General features: G+C 43.3%; 1 protein-coding gene across 1 annotated transcript in view; it reads right to left on the bottom strand.

Moving 5' to 3' along the window:
* LOC123749936 (roundabout homolog 1) overlaps positions 1 to 15,310 on the bottom strand; it is a 40,503-nt gene that overhangs the window by 15,118 nt on the left and 10,075 nt on the right. Inside the window, exon 3 of the mRNA XM_069321812.1 lies at positions 4,027 to 4,183. Within this exon, the coding sequence (XP_069177913.1) occupies positions 4,027 to 4,183 (157 nt within the window). The remainder of the gene's footprint in view (positions 1 to 4,026; positions 4,184 to 15,310) is intronic.

Here is a 15,310-nt window from a genome sequence, read left to right as displayed (position 1 = left end):
TCCCCTACACACACAATCGTAATTGTAATTGGATTGCTGCACTACTGATCAACCAATGGGAGAGCCGTGACCCAAGGTTAACCTCCCCCTCCCCCACAATTCCACATAAAAAACACTGTCCATTGGTTAGAATCTCCCCCCCCCTCTATCCCTTCCCCCCCACTCCCTACCCTCATCCTCCGCCCCCCTCTTCACTAACCAACCATCCGGTATCAAAATCATATCATTAACATCCTCAACGTCACTCTCTTTATAACTAAATGATAATTTTCTATGCAACGCTACTTTTTTTTTTTTGCATTTAAACGAGAAATGCAAAATGAATTTAGACTTTACAATTACGCAGACATCGTGAAATCTGTCAAAGAGACGGGAGCCTAACAGCGGTCAATGTAATTTCGACATCAACTATTTCTACCCGGATCAAACGACTGTGGAGACATGGTGAGGGGAGGGGGAGCGAAGGGTAGGGGTGAGGGGGGAGGAGGGGTGAGAGTTGAGGGGGGGAGGGGTGATGGAGGGAAGAGGAGGGAGGGAAGAGTGAAAGGGGAAGGTCAAAGGGAGAGTGGAGAGAGAGAGAGAGAGAGAGAGAGAGAGAGAGAGAGAGAGAGAGAGAGAGAGAGAGAGAGAGAGAGAGAGAGAGAGAGAGAGAGAGAGAGAGAGAGAGAGAGAGAGAGAGAGAGAGAGAGGAGAGAGAGAGAGAGAGAGAGAGAGAGAGAGAGAGAGAGAGAGAGAGAGAGAGAGAGAGAGAGAGAGAGAGAGAGAGAGAGAGAGAGAGAGAGAGAGAGAGAGAGAGAGAGAGAGAGAGAGAGAGAGAGAGAGAGAGAGAGAGAGAGAGAGAGAGAGAGAAAGAGAGAGAGAGAGAGAGAGAGAGAGAGAGAGAGAGAGAGAAAGAGAGAGAGAGAGAGAGAGAGAGAGAGAGAGAGAGAGAGAGAGAGAGAGAGAGAGAGAGAGAGAGAGAGAGAGAGAGAGAGAGAGAGAGAGAGAGAGAGAGAGAGAGAGGAAAATAATTCATCCTTTAAACCATCAACCATTAATCCTCACATTCTCATTTACATTATCTCTTTCCTCTCGTCACTAAGGGGGCGGGGTACGGGGGGGAAGTGGGATCGCCGGCAACGATTAAGGGGGGAGGAAAAATTCCCTTTAGAACTGAAGAATTCCCTTTGAGAGACTAATTCCGTGTGAGCTAATTCCCTATTCTCAGTGTTGCTCCTGCCAAGACGGTATTTTAATTGTGTGAGATGTGAAGGAATGTAAATTTCTTTCTTTCTGTGTGTGCCCAGCTCGTCCCGTCTGTCTGTCTGTCTGTCTGTCTGTCTGTCTGTCTGTCTGTCTGTCTGTCTGTCTGTCTGTCTGTCTGTCTGTCTGTCTGTCTGTCTGTCTGTCTCTCCCTCTCTCTCTCTCTCTCTCTCTCTCTCTCTCTCTCTCTCTCTCTCTCTCTCTCTCTCTCTCTCTCTCTCTCTCTCTCTCTCTCTCTCTCTCTCTCTTTCCTTTCCTTTCCTTTCAACGGTCTCCCTCTCTTCAAATATCTGGAGGCTATGGGAGTTGATCCCACTGTGGTCAAAGTAGGGAGAGGAAGGTGGGAGGGGAAGGTGGGAGAGGAGGGTGGGAGAGGAGGGTGGGAGAGGAAGGTGGGAGAGGAAAGTGGGTGGAAGCAGACAGGAATTATTTTCTACCACAGACGTGGCCACACATTTACAATACTAACCAACATAAATACACTTTTTGTTCTGTCCTCAATGGATAGGGTGAGAGATGTGTTAAACATATAGTTCAGGGATTTATTGAACAATCAACCACAGAAGGTGATTCGGTACTTTTAAAATGCTAAGCTAACCTACATACGTAAATACATAGATACACAGATTTACGTATGCCCTACATAAAGTGTTCGAAATGTCATTAATGTGCATTTACAAAGGTGAAATGCAATTCTGATCAGCTTCCATATGTACTTTATACACATACATATACATACACACACATATATACGTACATATACATATATACATGCATATATATACACACACATGCATTCACATACATTTGTCTCTTTTACTCTGACAGGGTGAGATAGCTGACAGAGAAACTAGTGTGCAATTAAGCACTTAATCACTGAAGGTGATTAAGGTGCTTGTACAAGCTCAGGTTATATAGTTACGTCACATACATATATTGTATAAATGATACATTACATGGTCAATCTTGGATAAAAGTTCAATATATCATCAAGTGTTCCAGTACTCATATAGTAATTACACAGTTCAGCATACCTCAGCCCAGGAGGGCGAAAGTCAGACAATAGGGGACATTCTACAATATAATGTTCAAGAGAGTGCATGTTTTCTCTTTCACAAAGTTGACACATTGTGTACTCGACATTTGGGTTTTGAGAAAGCTGCCAGATACGTCTATATCCCAGGCGAATTCTGGCCACTATAACATCACATTGCCGGGTTCTTGTTCTAATATCATAATATTTAATGCTACAACTTTCAGGTCTTTGTGAATTTGTTAGGTCGGCGAGATCTTCATTAGATATTTGTTTAAATATTCTCTTTGTCACTGCTAATGAAATACCCATATCAATTTCTACCACTGGTTTTCTACAGGCTGTCTTTGCAAGCATATCAACAGTGTCATGCCTTGAGATGCCAACATGTGATGGTATGCATAGGAATTTAATTTCAAATCTGTTTTCTTTGGCAGCTAAAACATTCATTCGAATATCACTGACTATTTTATGGGTGTCACTACTATGTGCGTTCAATGCCAGGAGTGCACTCTGCGAGTTACAGTATATAAGTCCACTGCCTTTGTCTAGGAGCACAGGGTGGCAAGGAATAGACGAATGAAGAGGGGAAACAAGTAAGAGGGGACTATGTCCTAACCTCTGACCTTCTGAAGTGTAGAGGGAGAGAGAGAGAGAGAGAGAGAGAGAGAGAGAGAGAGAGAGAGAGGGAGAGAGAGAGAGAGAGAGAGAGAGAGAGAGAGAGAGAGAGAGAGAGAGAGAGAGAGAGAGAGAGAGAGAGAGAGAGAGAGGGAGAGAGAGAGAGAGAGAGAGAGAGAGAGAGAGAGAGAGAGAGAGAGAGAGGGAAGGGTATTATGAGTGTCACAATACCATGGGGAAGACAAACAAACAACAACAAACACCCCGAAGTGTTTTATCAAAAACATGATAAAGACTTTTTTTCAAAAAATGATCAAGAGCCTTAAAACCGACATAACATTGCTTTAACTCTCCCCTTAAATATCCCCCTTAACCCTTAAAAACTTACCCTTACCCAGCCGTTTGCTGCAACCCTGAATAAGGTAATCTCTGCTGGGTAACTGGAGGAGTCAGCCAACCCCTGCTCAACCATTAATTAAATCCGGATTGCATAAGACCATTTAATGTTAATATTGCAAACGGTCAATGATTTTAGGGGTCACAGTGGCCTCAGAACTGGTGTTGACCCCGGCGAGGGCAGGGGTCAAGAGGTTATACTGACCTGTGGTGTGATCTAGCGTGTTGAGACCCGACCCTTGACCTCAGTTAAGGCAGCGTCATGATTTCGTGTGAGCGGTTTTAACATGACCTGGCATGACTGGTCATTACTCTGACCCCCCACCACACATTACTGGGTCAGTTCCGGTGCACCGTGACCTCAAATTACCAATTACTGCTTCATTTATATGTCATATATATATCCTTCTTCCTCTATTATGTTTAGTAACTTTCACCTCACCTCTCTCTCTCTCTCTCTCTCTCTCTCTCTCTCTCTCTCTCTCTCTCTCTCTCTCTCTCTCTCTCTCTCTCTCTCTCTCTCTCTCTCCCTCTCTCTCTCTTTCTCTCTCTCTCTACCCTTTCTACCTCTATTCCCTTCTCAGCTAATACCCTCACTCCCTATCTGTATCCCTTTTTCCATCCCCCCCTTCTTTACCTTTTCCATTCTCTTACTTCCTCATCGCACTCTCCCCCCCCCCTCGTCCCCACCCAATAATTCATCAACCCCCCCCCCATTCTCCCTCTCCCCAACTCACCTCTCACCCTCCTCCTTCAAGTCAATGGGATGTCCGTTGCGGGTCCAGGAGAGGTCAGGCGGTGGATGACCTCTAGGAGGGATGCACTGGACCTCCGCCCTGTCCCCAGAGGCCACGGCGACGTCTTGGGGCAGCGTCTTGAACTCCTCCCGCAGCACTGAGAGGGAGAGAACACACCAGTGGTTAGTATCTCCTGCCAAGATATCAAGGCATTCACTATCGACTTGAGAATGGTCCAGGACGGACCGAAACGTCGTCGTCCCTTCACCTTCTAGTGTGTGGTCTGGTCAACATGGTATTCGTTAACGTCGGGGGTGAAATGACTCATTATTATTTTTGTAAATTAATTGTTTGGATAAGTTTTTTAAGAGAGTGTTTTAGAAGCGCAGTTTAGGATTAAACTTGATTAAGTGAAGGAGAGAAAGAAGGGTTCTTCGTGGTGTTTGAGGAAAGGAACTGTTGGTTTATATTGGCTGAAGCAGCATTGAGCAACCCGTCCCCGACTCAAGTCCATTCCATCCAGCGGTCGACCCCACAGACGCATTCATAATTTTTTACATGCTGTTCATTCAAAACACGATTTTTTTCAAATATAAATTAATATTATGATATCATATTGTGCATATATAGGCATAGGTTAGGTTAGGTGTTTAGGTTCTGTTGGTGATTATTTGTATTTGTAGTACGTGGGTGAAGCATTTATAGCGTTGTGATTCGAACAAAATTCGTCAGTGAAGCACTTGTTCCGGATATGTTCGAACGTCAGCAGTTGTGAGTCGTGTGTAAACCGCTTTTCATTCATAAACAGGGGGTTTGGCGGGTGCATGGAATCACTTTTGGATCTTTGTTTGGAGGACGGGCTAAGTACCATGAAGCATGAGGCTTCAACACTCAGAGATACACTACCATGAAGCATTAGGCTTCAACACCCAGAGATATACTACCATGAAACATTAGGCTTCAACACCCAGAGATACACTACCATGAAGCATGAGGCTTCAACACCCTGAGATACACTACCATGAAGGATGAGGCTTCAACACCCAGAGATACACTACCATGAAGCATGAGGCTTCAACACCCAGAGATACACTACCATGAAGTATGAGGCTTCAACACCCAGAGATACACTACCATGAAGCATTAGGCTTCAACACCCAGAGATACACTACCATGAAGTATGAGGCTTCAACACCCAGAGATACACTACCATGAAGTATGAGGCTTCAACACCCAGAGATACACTACCATGAAGCATGAGACTTCAACACCCAGAGATACACTACCATGAAGTATGAGGCTTCAACACCCAGAGATACACTACCATGAAGCATGAGACTTCAACACCCAGAGATACACTACCATGAAGTATGAGGCTTCAACACCCAGAGATACACTACCATGAAGTATGAGGCTTCAACACCCAGAGATACACTACCATGAAGTATGAGGCTTCAACACCCAGAGATACACTACCATGAAGCATGAGGCTTCAACACCCAGAGATACACTACCATGAAGCATGAGGCTTCAACACTGTTTTCCTAATGAGAAGATAAACCATTGTGGTCTTATAAACAACGAATAACTTATATTAAAAAAATATAACATTAAATAATCAAATTGATTACCTGAGAATTGATTACTCAATTCCTGCATATTCCCTCATCTACCTGTCTCACGTAGTTGAAATTCTATTATCCAAAAGTGTCCTTCTTTACCCATCAATTACCCGGAGGATAACACAAAAATGTACACATATCATACACATTTTTTTTTCAATTACGTGCATGTGTGCGCCTGTGGCCCGTGTGTACACAGAGGATTAGACTGTATACACAAGACAGTCTGTGTACACATAGAGAGTTGCCAATTAGCCGGTAATTGGAGGGAGATTTTTGGCCGGCGATGCAGGGAGGTTTTCAGGAGGAGGCGCCTCGGGCAGGGGAGAAAACGTGAAGGATTTCCCCGGAAAAAGATGGCTTTCTCGGGTCCAATTCCTCGGGTCGCGAGTGGAACATGAATCTGATTTCGAGTAGAATGGTTTTAATGGAGGGACAGAGAGAAGGGATTGCTTGTTGAGTGGGATGGGAGGAAGGGAAAGGGAAAAATAAAAGATTGAAAGGTTGGAAGACAAGAGAGAAAGAGGGAAGAGGGAAGAGAGAGATAGAGAGAGCGCGCGGGGAGGGAAAAAATGTAGGAATCAACAGAGTCGCTGGCCTCCGGCAAGCGAGACTTGCACAGGTTGAGCGCTTGGTGGAAAACCTGGTGGGGGTGGGGGTTCGAATCCCATAGTCCCTGAAGGATGTTGGAGGGTGGAGCTGATACCTTGGGTTTTATCTTGATGTTGTGTGGGTCTGCTCGCCGGGCGCTGCTGTGCCTGGCGAACCCTTCGCTGGTGTTTCTTTGTATGGCTATTGATCAGCGCGTGTGTGTGTGTGTGTGTGTTGGTTATTGTGACGTCTGTCTGTCTGTCTGTCTGTCTCTCCGTCTGTATCTCTCTCTATGTATATGTGTGTGTGTGTCCGTGTATGTGTCTGTCTGTCCGTGTGTGTGTGTGTGTGTCCGTGTGTGTGTGTGTGTGTGTGTGTGTATTTACTATTTGAATATACTATTTGTGCCTGCAGAATCGAGCTATTAGCTCTTGGACCCCGTCTTTTTATTCAATCAAATTTTCCTCTGTCTACTACATATATTTCTGTCTAACACACACACACACACACACACACACACACACACACACACACACACACACACACACACACACACACACACACACACACACATTCAGAAGATTCACATACACATCATACATTCACATTCAGATGATTCAGCGGTATGCCACCAGACTAATCCCGGGAATGAGAGGTATGAGCTACGAGGAAAGGCTAATGGAGCTGAACCTCACGTCCCTGGAAAACAGAAGGGTAAGGGGAGACATGATAACCACCTACAAAATTTTCAGGGGAATTGACAGGGTGGACAAAGACAAACTCTTCAGTACGGGTGGAATACGTGTGGGGTCTCTCTCTCTCTCTCTCTCTCTCTCTCTCTCTCTCTCTCTCTCTCTCTCTCTCTCTCTCTCTCTCTCTCTCTCTCTCTCTCTCTCTCTCTCTCTCTCCCCTTTTTTCCTTCCTTTCTTGCTCTCTTCCCTCCCTTTATTTCCTTTCTGTTTTCCCCTCAACTCTCTCTCTCTCTCTATCTCCTCTCCTTGCTTCTTTCTCTCTCTCCTCATCCCTTTCTCCCTCCTCTCTCTCTCATCACTCCTCACGGACGGCTCATGTAATATAAGATTTCATCTTCAACCTGACATAAAAAAAAATCCTCGAAAATCCAGTTATAACCTGGATTTTCAGGCGGATTTTTTTTCGAACCTCTCGTTAATTAATCCTGAAGTGCCGAAGGGGCGCATGGTTCAGTGAGTGTGTTTATGTGAAAACTAACATTGTTACTGTTTTGTTGTCAAAATGACTGTTTATTACTGTTTTAATACGCTATATTTAGGTCGGTTTGTCGTGTAGGGGCATCGGTGAGTCTGGGTTTACGGTGAGTCTAGGTTTATCGTGAGTCTGGGTTTACGGTGAGTCTAGGTTTATCGTGAGTCTGGGTTTACGGTGAGTCTAGGTTTATCGTGAGTCTGGGTTTACATAACAGGACGCTGTCAAACGAAGCTATTTCCGCCAAACACACACCGAAACTACGACGTTGGTACAACGTTCGAACAAGTTTTAACACCTCCTAACCAGTTATAACAACCAATATAGCAAGTTGTAACAACGTTCTAATACGTCATAAACACGTTAAGCCAAGATGTAACAACTTTATTACAAGTTGTAACAAGCGGAAAATAGAGACAGTTTCGGTTTGTGTTTCCAGGGAATGAAGAGAGAGAATAGAACTAGGAAAGGAAAAACAAAAAGAAAATGGCAATTCGGACGGTACTTTCTATAGGATTGGAGTCTACAGGTTGTTTGAAGGGCTGGAGTCTACACGGACGGTGCTTTTGAGTGATTGGAGAGGAGAAGGATGTTAGAAAAATGGTAAGATTTTGGAAAACTTAGGAGAAGGAAAATGGTAAGGAGGTTTGTTCGAAAAAGATCGCTGTTGAATGGAAAATGTGTTCGAAAATGGAGAGAACTGCGTTACTAACATTACTAGAAAACACACACAGGTCCGGTATGATGTTGCAAGATACAGCAATAGGCTCAAAGAAAGAGGAAGGAAAGCCGATATCTTGCAGTTCGGAGTCACGTTGCACAGGTGTGCAAACTTTCTGGAAAATTTGCAGATTTTAACATTTCCATTTAAAAATCTCAGGAATTTTTATTAGGAAAAATTGTATTAATTTACAGGAACTTTTTAATCTGATTTGTCTTTTTTCGGAGGAGTTAATACGTAATTTTTTCATCCATTATCAAGTTGCATACCTGAACGTTTCCGTACTTAATACTTTTTAATATTTTGTTGAGTATTCTGCATCGGGTTTGAAACTATTAATATCCTCGTTAGTGAGTGCAATAATGGTGTCGTAGTCTCAGTAGGACATTAGTGTTGTATAAAGTATCACTCTGAATTCACTAGGATAAGCCATCACAAGCATTCCTGAGTATCAAAAAACAGCCAAAAATATCGACTCTATACGACAAGAACTAAGTCTCTCTAGTGTTAAGAGCAAGATCGATATATTAAATGAAAATGAGATTGTCAGAGTTTCCCACGACAAAGACATTTCCAAGACAATACCGAGTTGAGCAATAATTATAAGTGGAACAGGAAGGAACTAATAGTGGCAAGATCTATCAGTAAGCTTCCTCGAAGAGCTCCTCCTGTTTGAAGAAACACTTGAGCCTGTAAGGACGTCACCTCCCTGGGAGGAAGAACCATGTAAGATGCACAGTACGCCTACGAAGAAGTCTAGCATGTTACCCCCAAGAAATGAGACATATACCTCGAGAAAATTAATATAGAAGCAGGAAATTAATTAGATCAAATCAACACGGATGGATCTGCTAACCCTCCTAATGGCAGGGCTGGACCAGCGTACACTGTCAACAGAAATAATGACTTCCAGAACAAGAACGTTGACAAAGCAGTGATTCAGAACGACGCCGCCTAATCCCAAGCAGAACTCACTGCCATTGTCATGACCTTAAGAGAGCTAGAGCGAAGCACAAGGGATCTCAGAGATCTGCACTGACCATAAGGGTGGCACTGCAAAGCCTCAGAAAAGGTCAAACAGAAGATAGAGGGATAGTAGTTGTATTGAAGAGAACGCTGAAAGTGATATCGAGCCAAGAAAAGGTTATCTTGACGTTATCTTGAGATGATTTCGGGGCTTGTCCCCGCGACCTGGTAATCGACCAGGCCTCAACCCCCCAGGAAGCAGCCCGTGACAGCTGACTAACTCCCATGTACCTATTTAGTAACCCTGCTATTTAGGGATATTTTAGTAAATATTTAGTAGCTATTTAGTAACTTATTTAGTATGCCTCTGCTAAGTAACAGGGGCATAGGGTGAAAGAAACTCTGCCCATTGTTTCTCTCCAGCGCCCGGGATCGAACCCGGGACCACAGGATCACGTGTACAGCGTGTTGTCCGCTCGGGGGGGGACCTCTGGGGGCAAAATTCTGAAAATTGATGGTCTAAGGTCTCACAGTAATCTCACTATTACACTAAGCGTTGTAACCACTAGCACATTAGTGGTCTAAAGTTTGACTGAAACATTCTTTTAATTTAATTATGTTTAACTATATATATATCCTTCCTGCTCTTTGTTTATGAATTAAAAAAAATAGCAATGGATATAAATTTTCCATTATGGAGATGCATGCACGAGGAGATTTATTATTGAAATTTTACAAGAAAATAGCGACATTACTTTAGCGAATATTTATTGAAAATACAAATTTTATATATGCTTGAAAATTTATTTGAATTATACAATTTACTCAATTGTGCTTTTTTTTTTTGAGTTTATATATAAAAAGAATGTTTATATATTATGGATGGGATATTTTAATTCACATCAGGATTTATAAACATCACGCTTACAAAACCGGATAAAAACAATACTCACAGGTCTTAGCAAAACACCGTAAACTTGATATTTTTGGTCCCAATCCTAAAATGTCTGAATTCAACAAACATAGTTAAGCCTGTAATCTATTGCTAAAATGAAAACAGCTTTCATCTCTATCTGTAAAATAGAATGTCTATTTGTGTGTGAGTCTATCCGAAGTAGGAGACCAGAAGCTTGAGGCTGCATTTAAAATAACTTTCTCACATGAAATATGGTCGTGGTATATGTTACAAACCAGTTGGGGTCGGCCCAAGTGTCAAATTTTATGAAATATCGACGTCTAAAGTGCCCCTCCTGTGTTTTTCATGAAGCTTGAAATAAAATCAGGGGATGTGTTTTCCATAGAGTTTAATGCTTATTTCTGCCATAATGGGGGTGAAAGGAGAGGGGGAGGTGGAGGGAGGGAAGGCGAACGAGAGATGGGGGATGGGGGAAGAGAGATGAGAGTAAGAGAAAGGGAAATAGATAAAGGAAGCGGGATAGAGAGAGAGAGAGACAGAGAGAGAGAGAGAGAGAGAGAGAGAGAGAGAGAGAGAGAGAGAGAGAGAGAGAGAGAGAGAGAGAGAGAGAGAGAGAGAGAGAGAGAGAGAGAGAGAGAGAGAGAGAGAGAGAGAGAGAGAGAGAGAGAGAGACACACACACACACACACACACACACACAGACATGAGGAAAGTGGGCCCAGGAAACAACAAGTGGGCCTCGCACGGCGGGAAAGACCACCTCATGAGGAACAAAAATGAGGGAAAAAAACCCACACTGCCTGAAGTTATGAGAGATATGTTTGTAAGGAAGGACAAAGGTTGTTTACAAGGCAGGGGACAGTTGCAGGGGGGCGACCATGTTGCAGCCTGCACGAGGCTCCTGTTGACATGTAGAGTCACGTGACACGGGACATACAATAGCTTTATGTCATGCAAATTGGTGTATATATATATATATAACAATTACCTATTTGCATTAGTATTATTAGTTCCTTTATTTGTATTATTGCTGTTGATGTTTTTTTTTTATTTAGAGATGAAGGGAGAGCTTTAAGCTGTTGCCTCTCATCCCCATCTTCACTCTAAGCATCTTAGCCAATACAGTCACTACCATCACCACCACCAGCATTACCACCACCACCACAAACACCATCACCACCATCACCACCACCACCAACACCACCGCCACCACCACCATCCTCTCCACCAACACCACCGCCACCACCACCACCACCTCCACCACCACCACCATATACCACCACCACCAACACCACCACCCCCACCACCACCACCACCACCACCACCACCACCACCACCACCACCACCACCACCAACACCACCACCACCACCACCACCACCATCCTCACCACCAACACAGTTTTCCGGGCTGGTAACCACCCTTCCCCCACATACCTTGTCGTTGTCGCTAATATTAGCCATCACCGCTACAGATGAGCGCTTCTTATTAGCAGTTTCCGCTACGAGGAGGGGAGGGAAGGAGGGAGGAAACCTCACTTCTTCCCCCCCCCCTCTTACCCCCTTAACAGTCTCCACCTTACCCCCCCCCCCCAACACCCCTCCTACCACACCACACTTAGATAAAGTCATTCGATAACTTCTTGGTCTAACAAATACGTGTTTTAATCCTGTTTTTTTCCCCTTGTTTCTCTGGAAAATTATTATTATTGCAATTATTAAGCACATCAACAGCCTCCTTCTCCATCATCATCAATTTCAACAATGATGCCACCATCCTCATCTCACCATCCTCATCTCACCATCACTTTCTTGTGTCTTGTTATCACTATCATCCTCTTATCACAATCCTTTTGGAAGAGTACTAATTTATTTACAATCCTGTGAGAGCGGATTGCGTTCTCAAGCTCCTGGTCTCCGCCTCTGGTGTTATCCACGGCCGACCAGCCTCGTCTGCCAGATAGTTAAAAGCTGCCCAAAAATCTTGTCAAAGGTGGAGTTATTTTTAATATAATCAACTATTCTATAAATTGATATACAACAGCTTTATAAATAAAGTTATTGTTATATATAAACACAGTTACAAATATGTGAACACAGTCACTAATGTGTGAACGTAGTTGCTACTGTATAAACACAGTTCACAGTCACTGCTAAATAAACTGGGATACCATTCCACTTGTATGAGAAGTGGTATACACTCACTTGTATGAGTGTATGAGATACATATTCCACTTGTATATATCTTGCTACAGAAGAGCTACTATTAATACTCCATAAATAGATGAAGTATTATATATATTGAAACTATCACTCTAAAAACAGAAATTATGTAGCCAGAAAACTCTTTGCTCTATCACCAGACATATTGCTACTCTATAAGCAGAGTCTTAACTGCTCTAGTGTTGCTCTTGGAATCGTTTCTGCTCTTATTATTACCCTTGTTATTAAATATTATTATTATTATTATTTGTATTATTATTATTATTATTATTATTATTATTATTATTATTATTATTATTATTATTATTATTATTATTATTATTAGTAGTATTATTATTTGGTTGGGCTTATATAGTATATAAAACAAGGGGGAAGACCTGGGACCCTCGAGCTCCACCTCAGCATCACTAAGAAACATCTTAGAAACGTGGAGTGAGAGATCTCAAGCAGACTAGAACACTTGGAACAAATAAACTTTGTATCCAAACGCCAATGTGGATTTTACGAAGGAAATTCCTGATTATCAGACATTAGAGTTCTGAAACAAGAGAGGCATATTGACCAGACCGAAAACTTAGAAGGTGAAGGGACGACGACGTTTCGGTCTGTCCTGGACCATTCTCAAGTCACAATCGACTTGAGAATGGTCCAGGACGGACCGAAACGTCGTCGTCCCTTCACCTTCTAAGTGTGTGGTCTGGTCAATATACTTTAGCCACGTTATTGTGACTCATCGCCTGCAAGAGAGACATGGATAGACTGCATATTCCTCGATTACCATATCTTGAGGTTACCTTGAGATGATTTCGGGGCTTTTTAGTGTCCCCGCGGCCCGGTCCTCGACCAGGCCTCCACCCACAGGAAGCAGCCCGTAACAGCTGACTAACACCCAGGTACCTATTTTACTGCTAGGTAACAGGGACATAGGGTGAAAGAAACTTTGCCCAATGTTTCTCGCCGGCGCCTGGGATCGAACCCAGGACCACAGGATCACAAGTCCAGCGTGCTGTCCGCTCGGCCGACCGGCTCCGGCTCGGCCGACCACAGAGACGATTAGAAAATAAGCCATTGAGACCTCGATTACCAAATGAGAAAATAGGGACATTATAATTGGTTTTTTTAGTGTCAGTGTAGTTAACAGACGGAATGCATTAGGCAGTGATGTGGTGGAGGCTGACTCCATACACAGTTTCAAATGTTGATATGATAGAGCCCAGTAGGTTCAGGAATCTGTACACCAGTTGATTGACAGTTGAGAGGTGGGACCAAAGAGCCGAAGCTCAAACCCCGCAAGCACAACTAGGGGGAGAACACGTAGGTGAGTACACACACACTCACCCATCCATTACACTGGACATGGCACTCTCCTGCCCCCAGCCCCGGAAGGCACTCCTGCCTGAGGTCAGAGATGCACTCAGCTCCTCCACAGTGCCAAGGGGGAGGTTGCCAGATCAATACGGCAGTGCCCACTTGCTTGTTCTCCCGAGGCAACACCATGCTAACCCACACAAATGGTAAATGTAGCCGGAATTCCCAATGTTTCAGAATATATTTTTAGCCTTTGTATAACTTCGTTGTTTGTTTATCGGGTTAAAACGCTGCATGGTAACACAATTCAGGGAAGTATGGTCGAAAATCCCAGTGTTGCTTTCGTTCTGTCGAGTCTTATGATTGTAAGGGGCTTTCTATGGGAATAGTGTGCCATACCACAAGGTATATATGGTTGAACGGCTGAATGTCTGAGGTCAGAGAATCGATCTTATTATAACACATAACCAGAAATTTCCTAATGTTATTGTTGGCATTTTGAGTCTTATGGCATTGTGTCACATATGCCGTTGTGGCTGGCAAAGACCATAGGCTACGGGGGAGAGGAAGGATTAAGCATGTAAAGTGTTCTCTGTTTTTATTTCTTTGTTGCGTTTGTTTCGGAAAGTTAGATTAAACCACCGTTTTTTTGTTTTGTTTATTTTAAATATTTTATTTATTTATTTATTTTCATATTTTGTTTTGTTTATTATATTATCAACACGTTTGAAATACTTTGATATAAACTCCTAGTACTTCTGAATCAGGTTTATATAAACTCCAAATATGTCTGTAATGTGTTTGGTCAAACCACAAACAAGTCTCAAATGTTTGTTTGTATAAACTCCAAAATATATGTTTGACCGTTTTATTTAAACCACAAACACGTCTGCAACCTGTTTATATCACGAACGCGATCAGACGGGTATAACGAACGCCAGGTTATACTAATGATATGTTTTTGTTCATTGTTTATGTTGTAATTGTTGTTGTTGTTGCTAGGGATTTCAGCGCAAGACTTTCCTCTTGTATTACATAGTTCTCACCTCTTTGTCTTCCTCTTTCATTTCTTCATCTTTCGTAAGTCTCTCATTCGTTCTTCATCTCAACTATTCCTTCCTCTTACCCTCTCACCCTGTCTTTCTCCCATCCTGTTCTCTCTCCCATCGGCCCTCCCTCTCTCCCTCCTTCCCTGCCTCTGTCCCACCCTTTCTCCCTTCTATCCTCTCTCCCAGTCAACCTTACTCTACCTCCTCCACGCCACGCTCCCTCCCTATTACCCACATCCCCCTCCCTTTCCCTCCTTCTTTTCCGTCCTCCCTTCTCCTTTCTCCCCTCCCCTCACTCCCTCCCTCTCTCTCAGGCACACCTGTCACCCTATCACTCTGTCCCTTGACTGAACAAGTGTGCTTAAGCGCTCGTAAAAGAGAGAGAGAGAGAGAGAGAGAGAGAGAGAGAGAGAGAGAGAGAGAGAGAGAGAGAGAGAGAGAGAGAGAGAAGAGAGAGAGAGAGAGAGAGAGAGAGAGAGAGAGAGAGAGAGAGAGAGAGAGAGAGAGAGAGAGAGAGAGAGAGAGAGAGAGAGAGAGAGAGAGAGAGAGAGAGAGAGAGAGAGAGCGAGAGAGAGAGAGAGAGAGAGAGAGAGCTTGGCTGAAAGGCTCATAATTTGCATAGAACACAGTCTAAATATAGTAGGAATTGGAGAATAACAGGAAGTCA

The sequence above is a fragment of the Procambarus clarkii genome, chromosome 1 (genome assembly GCF_040958095.1).
Source record: "Procambarus clarkii isolate CNS0578487 chromosome 1, FALCON_Pclarkii_2.0, whole genome shotgun sequence".
In the NCBI taxonomy this organism is placed as follows: domain Eukaryota; kingdom Metazoa; phylum Arthropoda; class Malacostraca; order Decapoda; family Cambaridae; genus Procambarus; species Procambarus clarkii.
This window is presented reverse-complemented; position numbering and strand designations above follow the sequence as displayed.